General features: G+C 41.2%; 1 protein-coding gene across 1 annotated transcript in view; it reads right to left on the minus strand.

Annotated features, from left to right (window-relative positions):
• Window positions 1-7553, minus strand: part of mpnd (MPN domain containing) — a 31981-nt gene extending 24428 nt beyond the window's left edge. The window contains exons 1-4 of the mRNA XM_061888779.1: window positions 7148-7553; window positions 5437-5633; window positions 2842-3063; window positions 2644-2746 (exon numbers count right to left, since the gene is read on the minus strand). Of these exons, the coding sequence (XP_061744763.1) occupies window positions 2644-2746; window positions 2842-3063; window positions 5437-5633; window positions 7148-7154 (529 nt within the window). The 5' untranslated portion in view covers window positions 7155-7553. The remainder of the gene's footprint in view (window positions 1-2643; window positions 2747-2841; window positions 3064-5436; window positions 5634-7147) is intronic.
• Between the last annotated feature and the right edge of the window lie 8463 nt (window positions 7554-16016).

Raw genomic sequence — 16016 nt, forward strand, 5'->3', positions numbered from 1 at the left:
ATTTTTAAACGATCTAAAGCAGGGGGCCTACAACTGAAGGCTCGGGGGGCCAAATCCGGCGCTGGAACGACACCATGACCTCCCCCAAGTTCAGTTCAACAAACATATTTGCACCATGTTCCTAAAAACAGCAGAGTGCTCCTGTTGTTTAGAGGAACTTGGACCAATGTAAACACATTGGCGGATCCTTGCATTGACATGCCAAATCTGTGATTTAAATAACTAGGGGTTCCTCAAGACACCCTTTTAAATCCTCTTCTTTTGGCATTTTTAGAAATAATTTCAGACAGATTTAAAGGCCTACTGAAATGAGATTTTCTTATTTAAACGGGGATATCAGGTCCATTCTATGTGTCATACTTGATCATTTTGCGATATTGCCATATTTTTGCTGAAAGGATTTAGTAGAGAACATCGACGATAAAGTTCGCAACTTTTGGTCGCCAATAAAAAAGCCTTGCCTTTACCGGAAGAAGCAGACGATGACATCACCGGTGTGAGGGCTCCTCACATAAGCAGGGGGCCTAAGCAGGGGCCTACAACTGAAGGCTTGGGGGGCCAAATCCAGCGCTGGAACGACACCATGACCTCCCCCAAGTTCAGTTCAACAAACATTTTTGCACCATGTTCCTAAAAACAGCAGAGTGCGCCTGTTGTTTAGAGGAACTTGGACCAATGTAAACACATTGGCAGATCCTTGCATTGACATGCCAAATCTGTGATTTAAATAACTAGGGGTTCCTCAAGACACCCTTTTAAATCCTCTTCTTTTGGCATTTTTAAAAATAATTTCAGACAGATTTAAAGGCCTACTGAAATGAGATTTTCTTATTTAAACGGGGATATCAGGTCCATTCTATGTGTCATACTTGATCATTTTGCGATATTGCCATATTTTTGCTGAAAGGATTTAGTAGAGAACATCGACGATTAAGTTCGCAACTTTTGGTCGCTAATAAAAAAGCCTTGCCTTTACCGGAAGTAGCAGACGATGACATCACCGGTGTGAGGGCTCCTCACATCCTCACATTGTTTATAATGTGAGCCTCCAGCATCAAAAGCTATTCGGACCGAGAAAGTGACAATTTCCCTATTATTTTGAGCGAGGATGAAAGATTTGTGGATGAGGATATTGATAGTGAAGGACTAGAAAAAATTAATAAATAAAGTAAAAAAAAAAAAAGGCGATTGCATTGGGAGCGATTCAAATGTTTTTAGACACATTTACTAGGATAATTCTGGGAAATCCCTTATCTTTCTATTGTGTTGCTAGTGTTTTAGTGAGTTAAATAGTACCTGATAGTCGGAAGAGTGTGTCCACGGATGCGTTGACGCCAGTCTCTGAGGGAAGTCACTGCAGCTGCATGGACGGCGCAAGTTCCGCTGATCTCCGGTAAGAGGCGACTTTTTACCACAATTTTCCCACCGAAACCTGCCAGTTGACAAGTGGTCGGGAACCATGTTCGCTTTATCGCTCTGATCCATAGTAAAGCTTCACCTCCGGGAATTTTAAACAAGGAAACACAGTGTTCTTGTGTGGCTAAAGGCTAATGCTTCCCACCTCCATCTTTCTACTTTGACTTCTCCATTATTAATTGAACAAATTGCAAAACATTCAGCAAGACAGATGTCCAAAATACTGTGGTATTGGAAAAGAGACGATGAAAGACGACTTTTAGCCGCAAGTTATGCTGGCTAATATGTCCCCTCCAACCAATAACGTCACAAACACATATCATCATACGCGTGCGTCATCATTCCGCGACGTTTTGAACAGGAAACTCCGCAGGAAATTTCAAGTTGTAATTTAGTAAACTAAACCGGCTGTATTGGCATGTGTTGCAATGTTAATATTTCATCATTGATATATAAACTATCAGACTGCGTGGTCGGTAGTAGTGGGTTTTAGTAGGCCTTTAATGAACTAAAGTAAATGGGTTCATACACATAAGGCCATGCAAGGCCCTAACCACAACCCATCAGGAGCAATGGTGGAGTGTCTTGGTCAAGGACATAACAGACGTGACTAGGATGGCGGAAGCCGGGGATCGAACCAGGAACACTCAGGTTGCTGGCACAGCTGCTCTTCCTACCGAGCCACTAAACCTTGTATAATTCAGATAAAGTTCGTAGTCATTTGTTAAACTTCTTTAGTTATGCTGGTGGTATTGCTCAAGGTTCAATTTCAGGTATTTTCTTTTTCATCATTTAGGCTATTCAGTTGGTTTCCTGTGAGTTCAGTTCAAAAGACTTGAGAGACGCGCATTTATGCAGCGGATTCTTTCTTAAAAACACTACAGTGCTGTCGTAGAGATAATCTTTGACTAGCTTTTTTGCAGGAGATCCTTAAAAACAGCTGAACGCTCCAGTAAGTGACACAATAAATAGACCTGAATTCAATGTCTACTGTAGAGGACAGTGGTTCTCCGGAATACACAAAAAAAGATAAATAGTGAAGTAAAAGTTTGGTCCTCTGGTCCTTAGCTTTCTGGAAATGTGGCCCCCAAAACAAATGTAGTTGAATATCCCTGATCTAAAAGCTACACTTTGGACAAAACACTACTATACTACAACGTTGACAAATACTACGCGATGTAACTTTTTATTAATAATTAATAACAGCAATAATAATAATAATAATACCATGTAGTCCTCCAGGTTTATTGTTTCTGTTCTTCTCATCGGCCAGCACAGCTGATTTCCCTTCCTCTTCATCCTCGTCGTCATCCTCCTCACTCACCAGGCTCTGTTATGTAAAACGCAGGCAACAAAAGCCATGCAGTAGTACTGAAGAAAATACATTTGTTAAGACTTTGTGTACAAGGTTGTTCATGTCCTCACCATGTCTGCACTGGGCTGGTACTTGTGCAGCCAGGTGGTCTTGTACTGCACCAGCTTCTGTCCCCGGTAGCGCACAGACGCCCAGCCGCAGCCGGACTTCTTGGCCGGGTTGACCAGGCGCTTGCAGTGGGTTGCCCATGCACTGGGCGAGTTGAAGATCTGGCCCGTCTCCACCCAGCGGATTTTCCCGTCGTTCAACAGGTCCCCTATGAAGTTCTTACCCTGAGGGAGACACATTGTGAACAGCCATCTTGAGCATCGCTTGTACAGGCATGTGGTCATGTGTTGTTTTGCATACAACATATTACAGGAGTTTCATGATATGTAAAGGGTAGAGTTGGGAAAATTCCAAAGAAGGGACCCTTTTTTATATTTTTTCAACAATTTGTGACAGTGCCACTGTTTAAGAAAACTACCATGACAAGGAATAGGACAGGACAATGAGACTTTTTAAAACAATGAAGCTGCACTTTGCACGCATGACCTTTTAACTTTCACCATTTCCGGAAAGTAGATATATTTAAAATGGAACTGCACTTTTTTGGGGAATTTTGCTTATCATACACATTCCTTATGTAAGACAAGCACACATTTTTATTTTTTTAATGCATTCTATCAAGTAAATAAATGTGGTTAAAAGTCTGTTTACAATTGAGCCTATGAAAGTTGCTCCATACTGCCTACAAAAGCCCTTAAAAAAAACATCCAAACACCTCCATTAAGGTTTTACATACACACAAGAATATATGTAAAATCGTAACAGGCACATTCATAATGAAATTGAATATTTACATATTCCGATCATTTTAAGCATATGCGCAGCATCATAATCCTTGCGAAGGAAAAGGGTGGAAGCAAGCATCTTTTTGTTTCGTTCTCGCCATTTCCGGGTGTAAAGTGGATGAAATTCATTACATTATAAAGATGGCTCTACAACAAAAAAGTAGCTTTATAAAGTCAGTTATTGTTTTAAACTGATGCAGTCGCTTTTATTTGCTAAAATAAAACACCAAGTCCATTTTAGGTGTTGAAGTGAATATTGCACATAAAAAAACAGAACACTTTTCCGAGATATAAATATTAAATGTTGAACTTGTTGCTTGTTCCTCAAAAAAACTAAACAAACTCGACAGATATGAGGTGGATGTATAGACTGAAGCATTGAAAGTAAAAATAATATGTTTACATATGACTTATTTTAACATTTGTATGAGTGGGGCCTTTTGGATCACCCAGAACTTGAGTCATTGTTCAAAATAATAGTAATAATAATACACCAGATGCAAAGTTGTTAAGAATTATTTACCTATTCAAGGCTCCAAATGCTTCATATCATAGATTGAACTTTGAACATTTTTGGGTGGGAAAAATATTGCTTATTATGTATTTTTTGCCAAAAAAAATGGTTTCTTTGAATAAAAAGAACAAAAAACAAAGACAATTTTACTTAATGTCAACAGATAGATGTGAAGTTGATCTATACATATTTTAGCAATAAAAGTATAAAATAAATAAAAATAAGATCTGACTTTTTAACCCTTTAATGATTGACATCCTTGCAGGTCACCAAGACCTTAAAAATTCACCAAAAATTGAGGGGAACCATAATGGTTAAAATCAATATTGTATTGGTTTGAAAAGGAAAAATATAAAAATGGCCCCATCCTATTTTTGTTTTCGCTTTGCTGCCTTCAGTGGAAAAAGTTTGGACAATCCTGTTTTAAAAGGTTTCTGTTATGGTGCTTTGCTGCCGGGGGAAGCAAACAAGTGTGTCCAGGGTGCTTTTCTGTCGTGTCTTAGCATTAATGATTGACAGTTTGGCTGATTCTCCTTGTACATGCACACAATGGCTGATCTTAAATAAGGGGAGCAGGTCCCCGAGCAGTCAAAAACACATACTCGTTCTAATAGTTTTTTTGGTTTGAAATCTGCGCAAAGCACTTACTGTGAATTTCCAATCAGAAGGATATGCTTCTGATTTTCTTCTTTTACATTTAAAACACTTCATTGTAATGTAACGGTGGTTCTTTGGTCAAAATGTTATATACATTTTGTCATACAGAACAACATCTAGAATGCATCGTTTTGTGGGAGGTCTTATCTGAGTGCTGAAGCCAAACCCCCTTTGACTCAGCCATGTTGTACTTTTTAGCGCTACTGACAAGTTAGAATTATACGCTACTTTGTGTTACTAATAGCAACAGCAAAATATTTTGAAATGCATGTGCTTGTACGAGACAGTCTGCTCCACAACAAGAGGATAAAGAAAAATAAAGAACCTATCACTCTTCAGGTAAACCTTTACTGTATATGGAGATATCCGCTGATGTAACTAAAGCAAAAAAACATCACCAAAGTCTAAAGTTTTACACCATGCTTGCATGGCTTGACTTCACATGTTCGGGACTTATGGGGATCCCAAAAGACACAAAAATGTGTACCAACAGGTGAGAAAAGTTAGTTTTGCATAATAAGACCCCTTTAAAACAAAAACACTTCGGATTGTCTTCTGCCCACGAGACAGCTTTTCTCTAAACGAGATCTAATGGTCATGATTTAATCTGGCCACACCCTTACTCGCTTGTACGTAATTACCAAGTAGTGAATTGCCAGGGCGCCGTCACCGGGCTCCACCAGGCCGTCCTTCAGGAGCACTCGCAGCGTGATCCCTCTACGGGTAAGCAAGGAGCCGCGGCCCGAGGTGGAGCGCAGGTCGGCCTCTTCGCCTCCGCTCAGCTCGTCCTCGTCCTCCTCACCTCCGTCCTCCACCGCCTGTGGCGAACTGGGCGGCTCTGAGGAGGAAACACACATTTGTTACTAAAACATACAACCAACGCGTACAATAATATAGGAACATTCTAATTTACTCTGTAGTAGTAACAGTGACAGACTTGCTATATGACAGACTTACTTGACTGTACAACAAGCATCATCAAGAAATTTGTAGACAAAAAACTAAATTATCCCACTTTTATCTTAACATAAACCAATCATGGCTTTCATTCAAATTCTGATATTCAGATGCAGCAAAATGTATCACATGACCATTTTCAACTGGTGTTAGATAATGGTATACAGTCGTCTTTCGCCATATCGCACTTTAAATATTGCGACTTTATCACATTGCAGATTTGTAGGAAGTGTTTAACGAATATTCTATATTTTTGTGGTCCTGAAATAAGTATTTTCAAGCATAAAAATGGCTACATAAACTAATATTTCCCAAATTCCGGTATTATTGGCCAAACCAATCAGAGCGCTCCGTTCAGTATCGTGGCCACTGATTGGCTCAGCCACAGAAGCATTTCTCCACTGAACAAAAATATAAACACAAGACTTTTGTTTTTACTACAATTTTTCATGAGTTGAACTCAAAGATCTAAAACTTTTACTATATACACACACAAGACTTACTCATTTCAAATAGTGTTAATGAACACTTCTTTGCCAAGCTAATCCATCCAACATCAAAGGTGTGGCATCAAGATGTTGATTAAACACCATTATTATTATATTATATTATATCATTATTATACAAATTTGGTAAATAAATACCCCCAAAATGTATATTTTGTTGTTTTCTTACTGTACCGAAAATGAACCGAACCGTGACCTCTAAACCGAGGTACGTACCGAACCGAAATTTTTGTGTACCGTTACACCCCTAGTATCCAGCGTTCATTCAAGGCTAAGGCAAAATACCGAGAAATATGTCGTGATATGGCCTAAAAATATTGCGGTTTGAAAAAAAGGCAATATCGCCCAGCCCTACATGTAACTGTAAAAGGATTTGTACATTTTCAGAAAGAGCTTGTTGTATTTTTAAACAAGTGGTCTTTATTTTCAAGTTATCGTGCCGTGATTTTACCACTTTGGAGTAGATTTTTCTCCATGGGGCCCTGATCAAAAATGAGTTTGACACCCCTGAATTAAAGTGTATCTATTATCACCAATCTACATATTTTTGGGTTAAACATCTTACTTTTAAAATAAAAACAAAACAAAATGTACCTAGCAATGTAAGTGGTAAAACAAGGGGGGTCGTTTGTTACAATATTCACTATGATTAACTGGCTACCAGGACAAAAAGAAGCAAGTGTTTGAGAGATGACAGGGCTACATTGTAAAAAAAAAAAAAGAGTTAGTCTTGCTTAAAAGGACGTCTAAAGTGACAAGATGAAGACACAATGGAGCATTTCCGTCAGTGCCGCTGCTAGCCTTTTGTTTCCCGGTCAGGACATGGCTTCCTTGCTCCTAACGCCCCCTCTAAGGATGACAATATCCACTTTTCATTCATCCTCCTCACCCATCATGGCTCCGAGGACGCCGGGAACAAGTCGCTCCAACTCGGCACTCGATGCCGAGCGGGCTCGGTCGTTGAGCTCCAGTGTGAATGGAAGTGTTTGCGATCTTTTAAAGGGGGAGCCGCGTCGTGGTCGAGGCCATTATTGAAGATAAAATGAAGGCAGTGTAGTTTCCTTGTTGTGTTGCTTTAATGTCAGCTCCCCTCCCCTTTCTTCTTCCTCCTTTACGCTCGCCCGGCGCGCCAGCTGACATTATTTACGCTAATTATTAACCTTAAAACACCCAAAGACAGACAGAGTCGCGAAAGTACTACCCGCATGGTGATAAGGAGTGAAAATAAACCATTAATGGAAACAATGCGGCAGTCGAGGTCTGGGACGGTCATGTCTTTCTCGGAGGAATGCTTGTTTGTGTGGGAACTGCCATTAGAGGGCGACAAATGTTTAAAAAAAATACTGCGTTCCACCGGGGCCAGAGTATATTGGCGACATCTGCCGGATGTACAACCAAACTACAAGTATTTCATTTAATCCAATCCAATCCAAAAATTAAAGGCCTACTGAAACCCACTACTACAGACCACGCAGTCTGATAGTTTATACATAAATGATGAAATATTAACATTGCAACACAAGCCAATGCGGCCGGGTTAGTTTACTAAATTGCAATTTTAAATTTCGCGAAAAGTATCCTGTTAAAAACGTTGCGGTATGATGATGTGTGCGCGTGACGTCACGGGTTGTAGCGGACATTTTTATCAAGCACCGATCACAGCTATAAGTGGTCTGCTTTAATCGCATAATTACACAGTATTCTGGACATCTGTGTTGCTGAATCTTTTGCAATTTGTTAAATTAATAATGGAGACGTCAAAGAAGAAAGATGTAGGTGGGAAGTGGTGAATTGCGGCCGCCTTTAGCAACACAAACACAGCCGGTGTTTCCTTGTTTACATACGGCTCTTACCGTAGACATGAGCGGAGAGTTTGCGTCGTTCCTCTTGCAGCTTTGGACTCTCTTGATCCTCCCACCGGCCGCCACCGACCGTCGGATGCTTACTCCGTGGAGGGAAAAAAATTAAAAATTCTCAGCCCGGCTGCCTTGCCTCGTCGAGAAATGTGGCTTCCCTCGGAGACACTGGCGGTCACCACACCCGTGGCCACACCCCTCCGACTTTCAGGTACGACTGTATAATCTCACTACAACACTAGTAACACAATTAGCGCATAAGGGATTTTCCAGAATTATCCTAGTAAATGTGTCTAATAACATCTGAATCGCTCCCACTGCCCTTGTATTTTTTTTTTCTTCTAGTCCTTCACTCTCACTATCCTCATCCACGAATCTTTCATCCTCGCTCAAATGAATGGGGAAATCGTCGCTCTCTCGGTCCGAATCGCTCTAGCTGCTGGTGGCCATGATTGCAAACAATGTTCAGATGTGTGGAGCTCCACAACTCGTGACGTCACGCGCACATCGTCTGCTACTTCCGGTACAGGCAAGGCTTTTTTTATTAGCGACCAAAAGTTGCAAACTTTATCGCCGATGTTCTCTACTAAATCCTTTCAGCAAAAATATGGCAATATTGCGAAATGATCAAGTATGACACATAGAATGGACCTGCTATCCCCGTTTGAATAAGAAAATCTCATTTCAGTAGGCCTTTAATCCAATCCAAAAATTAAAGGCCTTTAATCCAATCCAATCCAATCCAAAAATTAAAGACCTACTGAAATGAGATTTTCTTATTTAAACGGGGATAGCAGGTCCATTCTATGTGTCATACCTGATCAGTTCGCGATATTGACATATTTTCGCTGAAAGGATTCAGTAGAGAACATCGACGATAAAGTTTGCAACTTTTGGTGCTGATGAAAAAGCCTTGCCTGTACCGGAAGTAGCAGACCGTGTGCGCGTGAAGTCACGGGTTGTGGAGCTCCTCACATCCGAACATTGTTTACAATCATGGCCACCAGCAGCGAGAGCGATTCGGACCGAGAAAGCGACGATGAAAGATTTGTGGATGAGGATAGTGAGAGTGAAGGACTAGAGAAAAAAAAAAAAAAAAAAGGCGAGGGCAGTGGGAGCGATTCAGATGTTATTAGACACATTTACTAAAATAATTCTGGAAAGTCCCTTATCTGCTTATTGTGTTACTAGTGTTTTAGGGAGATTATATGGTACCTGAAAGTCGGAGGGGTGTGGCCACGGGTGTGGTGACCGCCAGTGTCTCCGGTGGGAGGAGGCAACAGAGTCCGCAGCTGCAGGAGGACGCAAGCTCCGCTCATGTCTACGGTAAGAGCAGACTTATTACCACAATTTTCTCACCGAGACCTGCCAGTTGACATGTGGTCGGGAACCATGTTCGCTTGACCGCTCTGTTCCACAGTAAAGCTTCACCTTCGGGAATGTAAACAAGGAAACACCGGCTGTGTTTGTGTGCTAAAGGCAGCTGCAGTGCAACGCTTCCCACCTACATCTTTCTTCTTTGACGTCTCCATTATTAATTGAACAAACTGCAAAAGATTCAGCAACACATATGTCCAGAATACTGTGTAATTATGCAATTAAAGCAGACTACTTATAGCTTGGATTGGGCTGGAAAAAAATATCCGCTATAATCCGAGACGTCACGCGTCATCATACGCGTCATCTAGTGAGGGGTACACACACACTTGAAGTGAGGGGTACACACACTTGAAGTGAGGGGTACACACACTTGAAGTGAGGGGTACACACACTTCATCTAGTGAGGGGTACACACACTTGAAGTGAGGGGTACACACACTTGAAGTGAGGGGTACACACACTTGAAGTGAGGGGTACACAAGCGTCTTCACACGAGTCATCATACCAACGTTTTCAACTGGATACTTCGCGCGAAATTTAAAATTGCAATTTAGTAAACTAACTCGGCCGAATTGGCATGTGTTGCAATGTTAATATTTCATCATTGATATATAAACTATCAGACTGTGTGGTCGGTAGTAGTGGATTTCAGTAGGCCTTTAAAGCAGAGTTTTTCAAAATGTTTTGAGGCCTGGCACATTTTTTTCATTAAAAAAATCTGCACGTACACAAGCAGCAGAAGGCGTTAAAAATTTAACTCCACTAGGTCGTCATGCCTTATTTTTAGTTTGTTGGTGTTTTCCTGTGTGCTTTAGTTATTGTCTTGCGCTGTTATTTTGGTGGCCTTCCCTGTTTTGTTAGTGTTTTCCTGTAGTAGAGTTTCATGTCTTCCTTGAGCGTATCCCCCACACCTGCTTTGTGTTAGCAAGCAAGACTATTTAAGTTGTTGATATTCTTCTTTGTGTGGACATTGTTGATTGTAATGTCATGTACGGATGTACTTTGTGCCGTAAGTTTTTGCTGTCGTCCACCATTCAGTTTCCGTTTACTTTGTAGCCAGTTCAGTTTTACTTTTGTTTTGACCTGGAATTCCAGGTTATAGCTCCCAGACAGAACAATTTGCACCAGTCCCTCCATGATCTTGACTGAGTTGAAACTTTTAAGAAACATTTGAAAACTTCTTTTTAGTAAATCTTTTAGTTAATGCACCTTTTAACCATCATTTTTAATCCACTTTATTATCTTTTTCACAATGTTGCCCCTGTTGTTTTAAATTGAATTGTTGTTTTACTTCACCTATGTTTTGTACAGAACTTTGAGATTTTATCTGTGAAAAGCGCTTTATAAATAAAATGTACTTATTTACTTACTAATCTAGTCTAGGTAAGTCTTCCAAGACAAACCAAGCAATCCGGTTACGATCGATTAAATGCTTTGAGATCAATTCCTCCATCCATCCATCCATCCATCCATTTCCTACCGCTTGTCCCTTATGGGGTCACGGGGGGTGCTGGAGCCTACCCACCATACACAATGCCACAGGCCACATATTCTAAACCAGGGGTCTCAAACATGACGTTATTTTGCGGCCCACACTTTGATATGACAATTTAATGTATGTGCGGCCCGCAAGTTTAATATGAACAGAACTTGACAGCGTCATTCTTCCCAACGTTCCCAATCTTCACGGGTGTCCCCTTAATATCAGGGTATCCATTCGCTGGTAGTCCCTGCCGATTTTTACCCAAAGAACAATATTCAAGGGGTGCCACAATGACACTGTTCTTAACGCCCTCTGAATCCTGTACAGACATCGTGCAAGCCTATACTATTGTTACATTTGACTGAGCAGTCCACATGTGTGATGTTGCAAGACAATATTTGGTCAACAGCCATACAGGTCACACTGAGGGTGGCCGTAAAAAAAACTTTAACACTGTTACAAATATGTGCCGGATTGTGAACCCACACCAAACAAGAATGACAAATAGATTTCAGGAGAACATCCGCACCGTAATACAACATAAACTCAACAAAACAAATACCCAGAATCCCATGCAGCCCTGAGATTTCCGGGCTACCCCCATGCCCCCACCCTCCCTACTTGCGTCGGTTGAGGTTGTGTATATTGTAGCCTGTGAGAGTTTGGGCTGCAAGATGTTCTGGGTATTTGTTCTCTTGTGTTTAAGTTGTTTTAGGGTGCGGATGTTCTCCCAAAATGTGTTTGTCATTCTTGTTTGGTGTGGGTTCAAAGTGTGGCACATATTTGTAACAATGTTAAAGTCGTTTATACGGCCACCCTCAGTGTGACCTCTATGGCTGTGTAAATACATCTTGCAGCCACTAACGTTGTTCCGCACAAAGCTCGCATAACATGATTTAGACTTGTCACTTTAGTTGTGTTATATGCGCAATGACGAGTTGTAGAGCACTAGTTCTCTTATAGATGGTACGCTACGTGAAGGTATGTCAAAGGGTACGTGAGATTTATCAAAAACATTCTAAAAAATAGCAGTCAGTCATAAATACTTAATAAATATATTTATTGGATAACACTTCAACTAAATATGAATGTAAGTTCACAAACTGTGAAAAGAAATGCAACGATGAAATATTCAGTGTTGACAGCTAGATTTTTTGTGGACATGTTCCATGAATATTGATGTTAAAGATTTCTTTTTTGTGAAGAAATGTTTAGAATGAAGTTCATGAATCCAGATGGATCTCTATTACAGTCCCTAAAGAGGGCACTATAAGTTGATGATTACTTCTATGTGTAGAAATCTTTATTTATAATTGAATCACTTGTTTATTTTTCAACAAGTTTTTAGTTATTTTTAAATCGTTTTTTCCAAATAGTTTAAGAAAGACCACTACAAATGAGCAATATTTTCCACTGTTATACAATCTAATAAATCAGAAACTGATGACATAGTGCTGTATTTTACTTCTTTATCTCTTTTCTTCAACCAAAAATGCTTTGCTCTGATTATGGAATGAGGGGGTACTTGAATTTACAAAATGTTCACTGGGGGTACATCACTGAAAAAAGGTTGAGGACCACTCTACTAATACATGTTTCAATCAATCGATCAATTCCCATAGTCCCTGAACGCCCCATGTTGGAGGCCCACGCGAGGGGTTTCTAGCGCCGTTACCTGGCAACCATTGCCAAAGCGAATGCTAGCGAGCTAGCTGGTTAACGGCCAACAAGCAAGAATGTGAACATTGACAACTTACAAGATTTGAGAGAGAGCCTCGGATGAAGTTCTTGGTGGTCTTAGAGTGTGACGTAAGAGACAAGGCGGTGCGAGGGACAATCTTGACGAGCTTCGTCGTCGGAAACACTCGGATCCGTTTTATGAGTTGAAGCCTGCCTGAGGCGTACTTTGTTCGCGCCGCCAATCTTTCTTTTTGGGTACGTTCACCACCTGGATGAGACTCCGGTATCTTATTTCCCATTTTCATAAATAATCTATGATAGTAAATAAAACATGAGTTGTTTAATCAGCTTTCCAACTAATGCTGACACGTGGACACTCTTCTTCACGACATAAAAGGCAGCCACTAACTAGCCCTGATAAAAGCTACCGCTCCCTAACGGCCGGTTTTATGAACTGCAGTTGTCACCCACCCAAACTATATCCTGTAGCGCCGCTTTGAAGTCCATTTATCCATCCATTTCCTACTGCTTGTCCCTTTTGGGGTTGCGGGGGATGCTGGAGCCTATCTCAGCTGCATTCGGGCGTAATACGCCGATAGGGAGAAGTTTGTATTCATATGATGAGTCGGGTGTTTTTTGACCTCCGCCGAACCCCTGAGGCCGACTCACCAAACCCCTAGGGTTCAATCGAACCCAGGTTAAGAACCACTGCACTATAAGTAAACATTTAATGTATCGTTTGTGGGGATAAGTTGCTTGGCAACACTAAATTGGCTCTAGTGTGTGAATATGAGTGTGAATGTTGTCTGTCTATATGTGTTGATTAATGATTGATTTACGTGGACCCCAACTTAAACAAGTTGAAAAACTTATTGTGGTGTTACCATTTAGTGGTCAATTGTACAGAATATGTACTGTACTGTGCAATCTACCAATAAAAGTTTCAATCAATCAATCATTTGGCCCTGTGATGAGTTGGCGACTTGTCCAGGGTGTACCACGCCTTCAGCCCGAATGCAGCTGAGATAGGCTGCAGCAAACCCCGCGACACCGAAATGGACAAGTGGTAGAAAATGGATGGATGTTAGTGATTAAGCGCTTCATTGAATGTTACATAAATTGACAGTTGATTAGGTACACATACAATACAATGGCATCATATACAATCATCAATCAAAGTTTATTTATATAGCTATAAATCACGAGTGTCTCAAAGGGCTGCACAAGCCCTCGGCTCAGATCCCACACCGGGGCAAGAAAAAAACTCAACCCAATGGGATACAATGAGAATCCTGCACAGATGAGTTGTCCACCTTTGGTCCCGACTTTGAAGAGCTTGCGCATCATCTATGGTCACCTAATAACCTCTCCACGCAGGAGAGGGGGGCAGAGCAGAAAAGAGACGGCAGATCAACTGGTCTAAAAGGGAGGTCTATTTTAAGGCCAGTGTATACAAATGAGTTTTAAGATGGGACTTAAATGTTTCTTCAAGAGTGCTATGAAATGTAAGAATGCTTATTATTGTGCCTGTGGTAGTGTTCAACTGCAATGCAATATGAGAGAGTCTATTTTTGATACACGAGAGGGAAAAAACATGTCATTTCATCAGGAAGATAAACATTAATATTGTTGTTGAGGTTTGGAGCGTGGCCCAAACCCCCCCCAGCCCCAGGGCTCCCCTTAGGTTAGGTCGGCCCTTAATATAGACACACAAATATATAAATTTCTACTGAGATATTTAACTTAGTATTGGAAAAAATGCAGCTGGGATAGGCTCCAGCCCACCAGCGACCCAAATATGGAGTTGATAGGAGATCTATTACCTGACCGCTTCTATGTCAGCTACCTCTCTTTGTTTAAAATGTATATTTTCTGCTGGATCTACTCTCTATTTTATGCTGCAGCGGTTACATATACTGTAATATTGTACATTGTCATTGTTATTTTGTATATATTATTTAGAATCATATCAATGGTTCTCGCCTGGAAAAGGGTGGAGTGCCATCTCCGGGTTGGGGAGGAGACCCTGCCCCAAGTGGAGGACTTCAAGTACTTCGGAGTCTTGTTCATGAGTGGGGGAAGAGTGGATCGTGAGATCGACAGGCGGATCGGTTCGGCGTCTTCAGTAACGCGGATGCTGTATCGATTCGTTGTGGTGAAGAAGGAGCTGAGCCAGAAGGCAAAGGTCTCAATTTACCGGTCGATCTACGTTCCCATCCTCACCTATGGTCATGAGCTTTGGGTCATGACCGAAAGGACAAGACCACGGGTACAAACAGCTGAAATGATTATCCCTCGCCGAGTGGCGGGGCTCTCCCTTAGAGATAGGGTGAGAAACTGTCATCCGGGAGGAACTCAAAGTAAAACCGCGCTCCTCCACATCGAGAGGAGCCAGATGAGGTGGTTCGGGCATCTGCTCAGGATGCCACCCGAACGCCTCCCCGAGGAGGTGTTTAGGGCACGTCCGAACGGTAGGAGGCCACGGGGAAGACCCAGGACACGTTGGGAAGACTATGTCTCCCGGCTGGCCAGGGAACGCCTCGGGATCCCCCGTGAAGAGCTGGACAAAGTGGCTGGGGAGAGGAAAGTCTGGGCTTCCCTGCTTAGGCTGCTGCCCCCGTGACCCGACCTCGGATAAGCAGAGGAAGATGGATGAATGGATACCATATGCTGTATATATATATAGATGTAAATCTTACATTTGTTATTATTTTATATTGCTACTACGGTAAATTTTTAGTCTACTTTATACCTGCTATAGATTCCTAATGTAGCCTTAACTTGGCGCTCCTCTACTTTCTCCTGCTCCGTTTGCTGCGGCAACAACAAAACAAAACGCCAGACGCTCCTCTTCGTTTTGTATACTTTACCTATCAACTTCAAAAACGTAAAACAATAACGAATGGCAATATAAAGCTAGTTTGTTACAGTAACGAAGAGTTAGAAAAAGTAACACTGAGGTCAAAAAACTGTGTGGTATATTCCACCGCACCTGACTGCCATTACCCATAACACCTTGCCTCCAAAACCCTCTTACCACACAGATCCTTTCGCCATATATGCAATTAAAACAGTTACGTCATCAAATATTTTAGAATTTAGACAAATGTAATAATAAAAAAAAAGTGGGCCTTATAATTACCCTAAGCATTCAATATATACATTTTCATATTATACAAATAAAGTAAATAGTCCCCTTTGGGCTGTTGATGGAGATATCTTTTTAAATCTTAGTCATATTTTAGAAGAGTTAAGTATTGGCCATGCATAGACCTTGAAGGTTGGAATTTAGCGAGAAGTCATAACACTCTTCTTATCTCAAATATCCCAGGCTTAGGAGGAGGGGGAGAGGAGAAGAA

The sequence above is a fragment of the Nerophis ophidion genome, linkage group LG26 (genome assembly GCF_033978795.1).
Source record: "Nerophis ophidion isolate RoL-2023_Sa linkage group LG26, RoL_Noph_v1.0, whole genome shotgun sequence".
Taxonomy (NCBI): domain Eukaryota; kingdom Metazoa; phylum Chordata; class Actinopteri; order Syngnathiformes; family Syngnathidae; genus Nerophis; species Nerophis ophidion.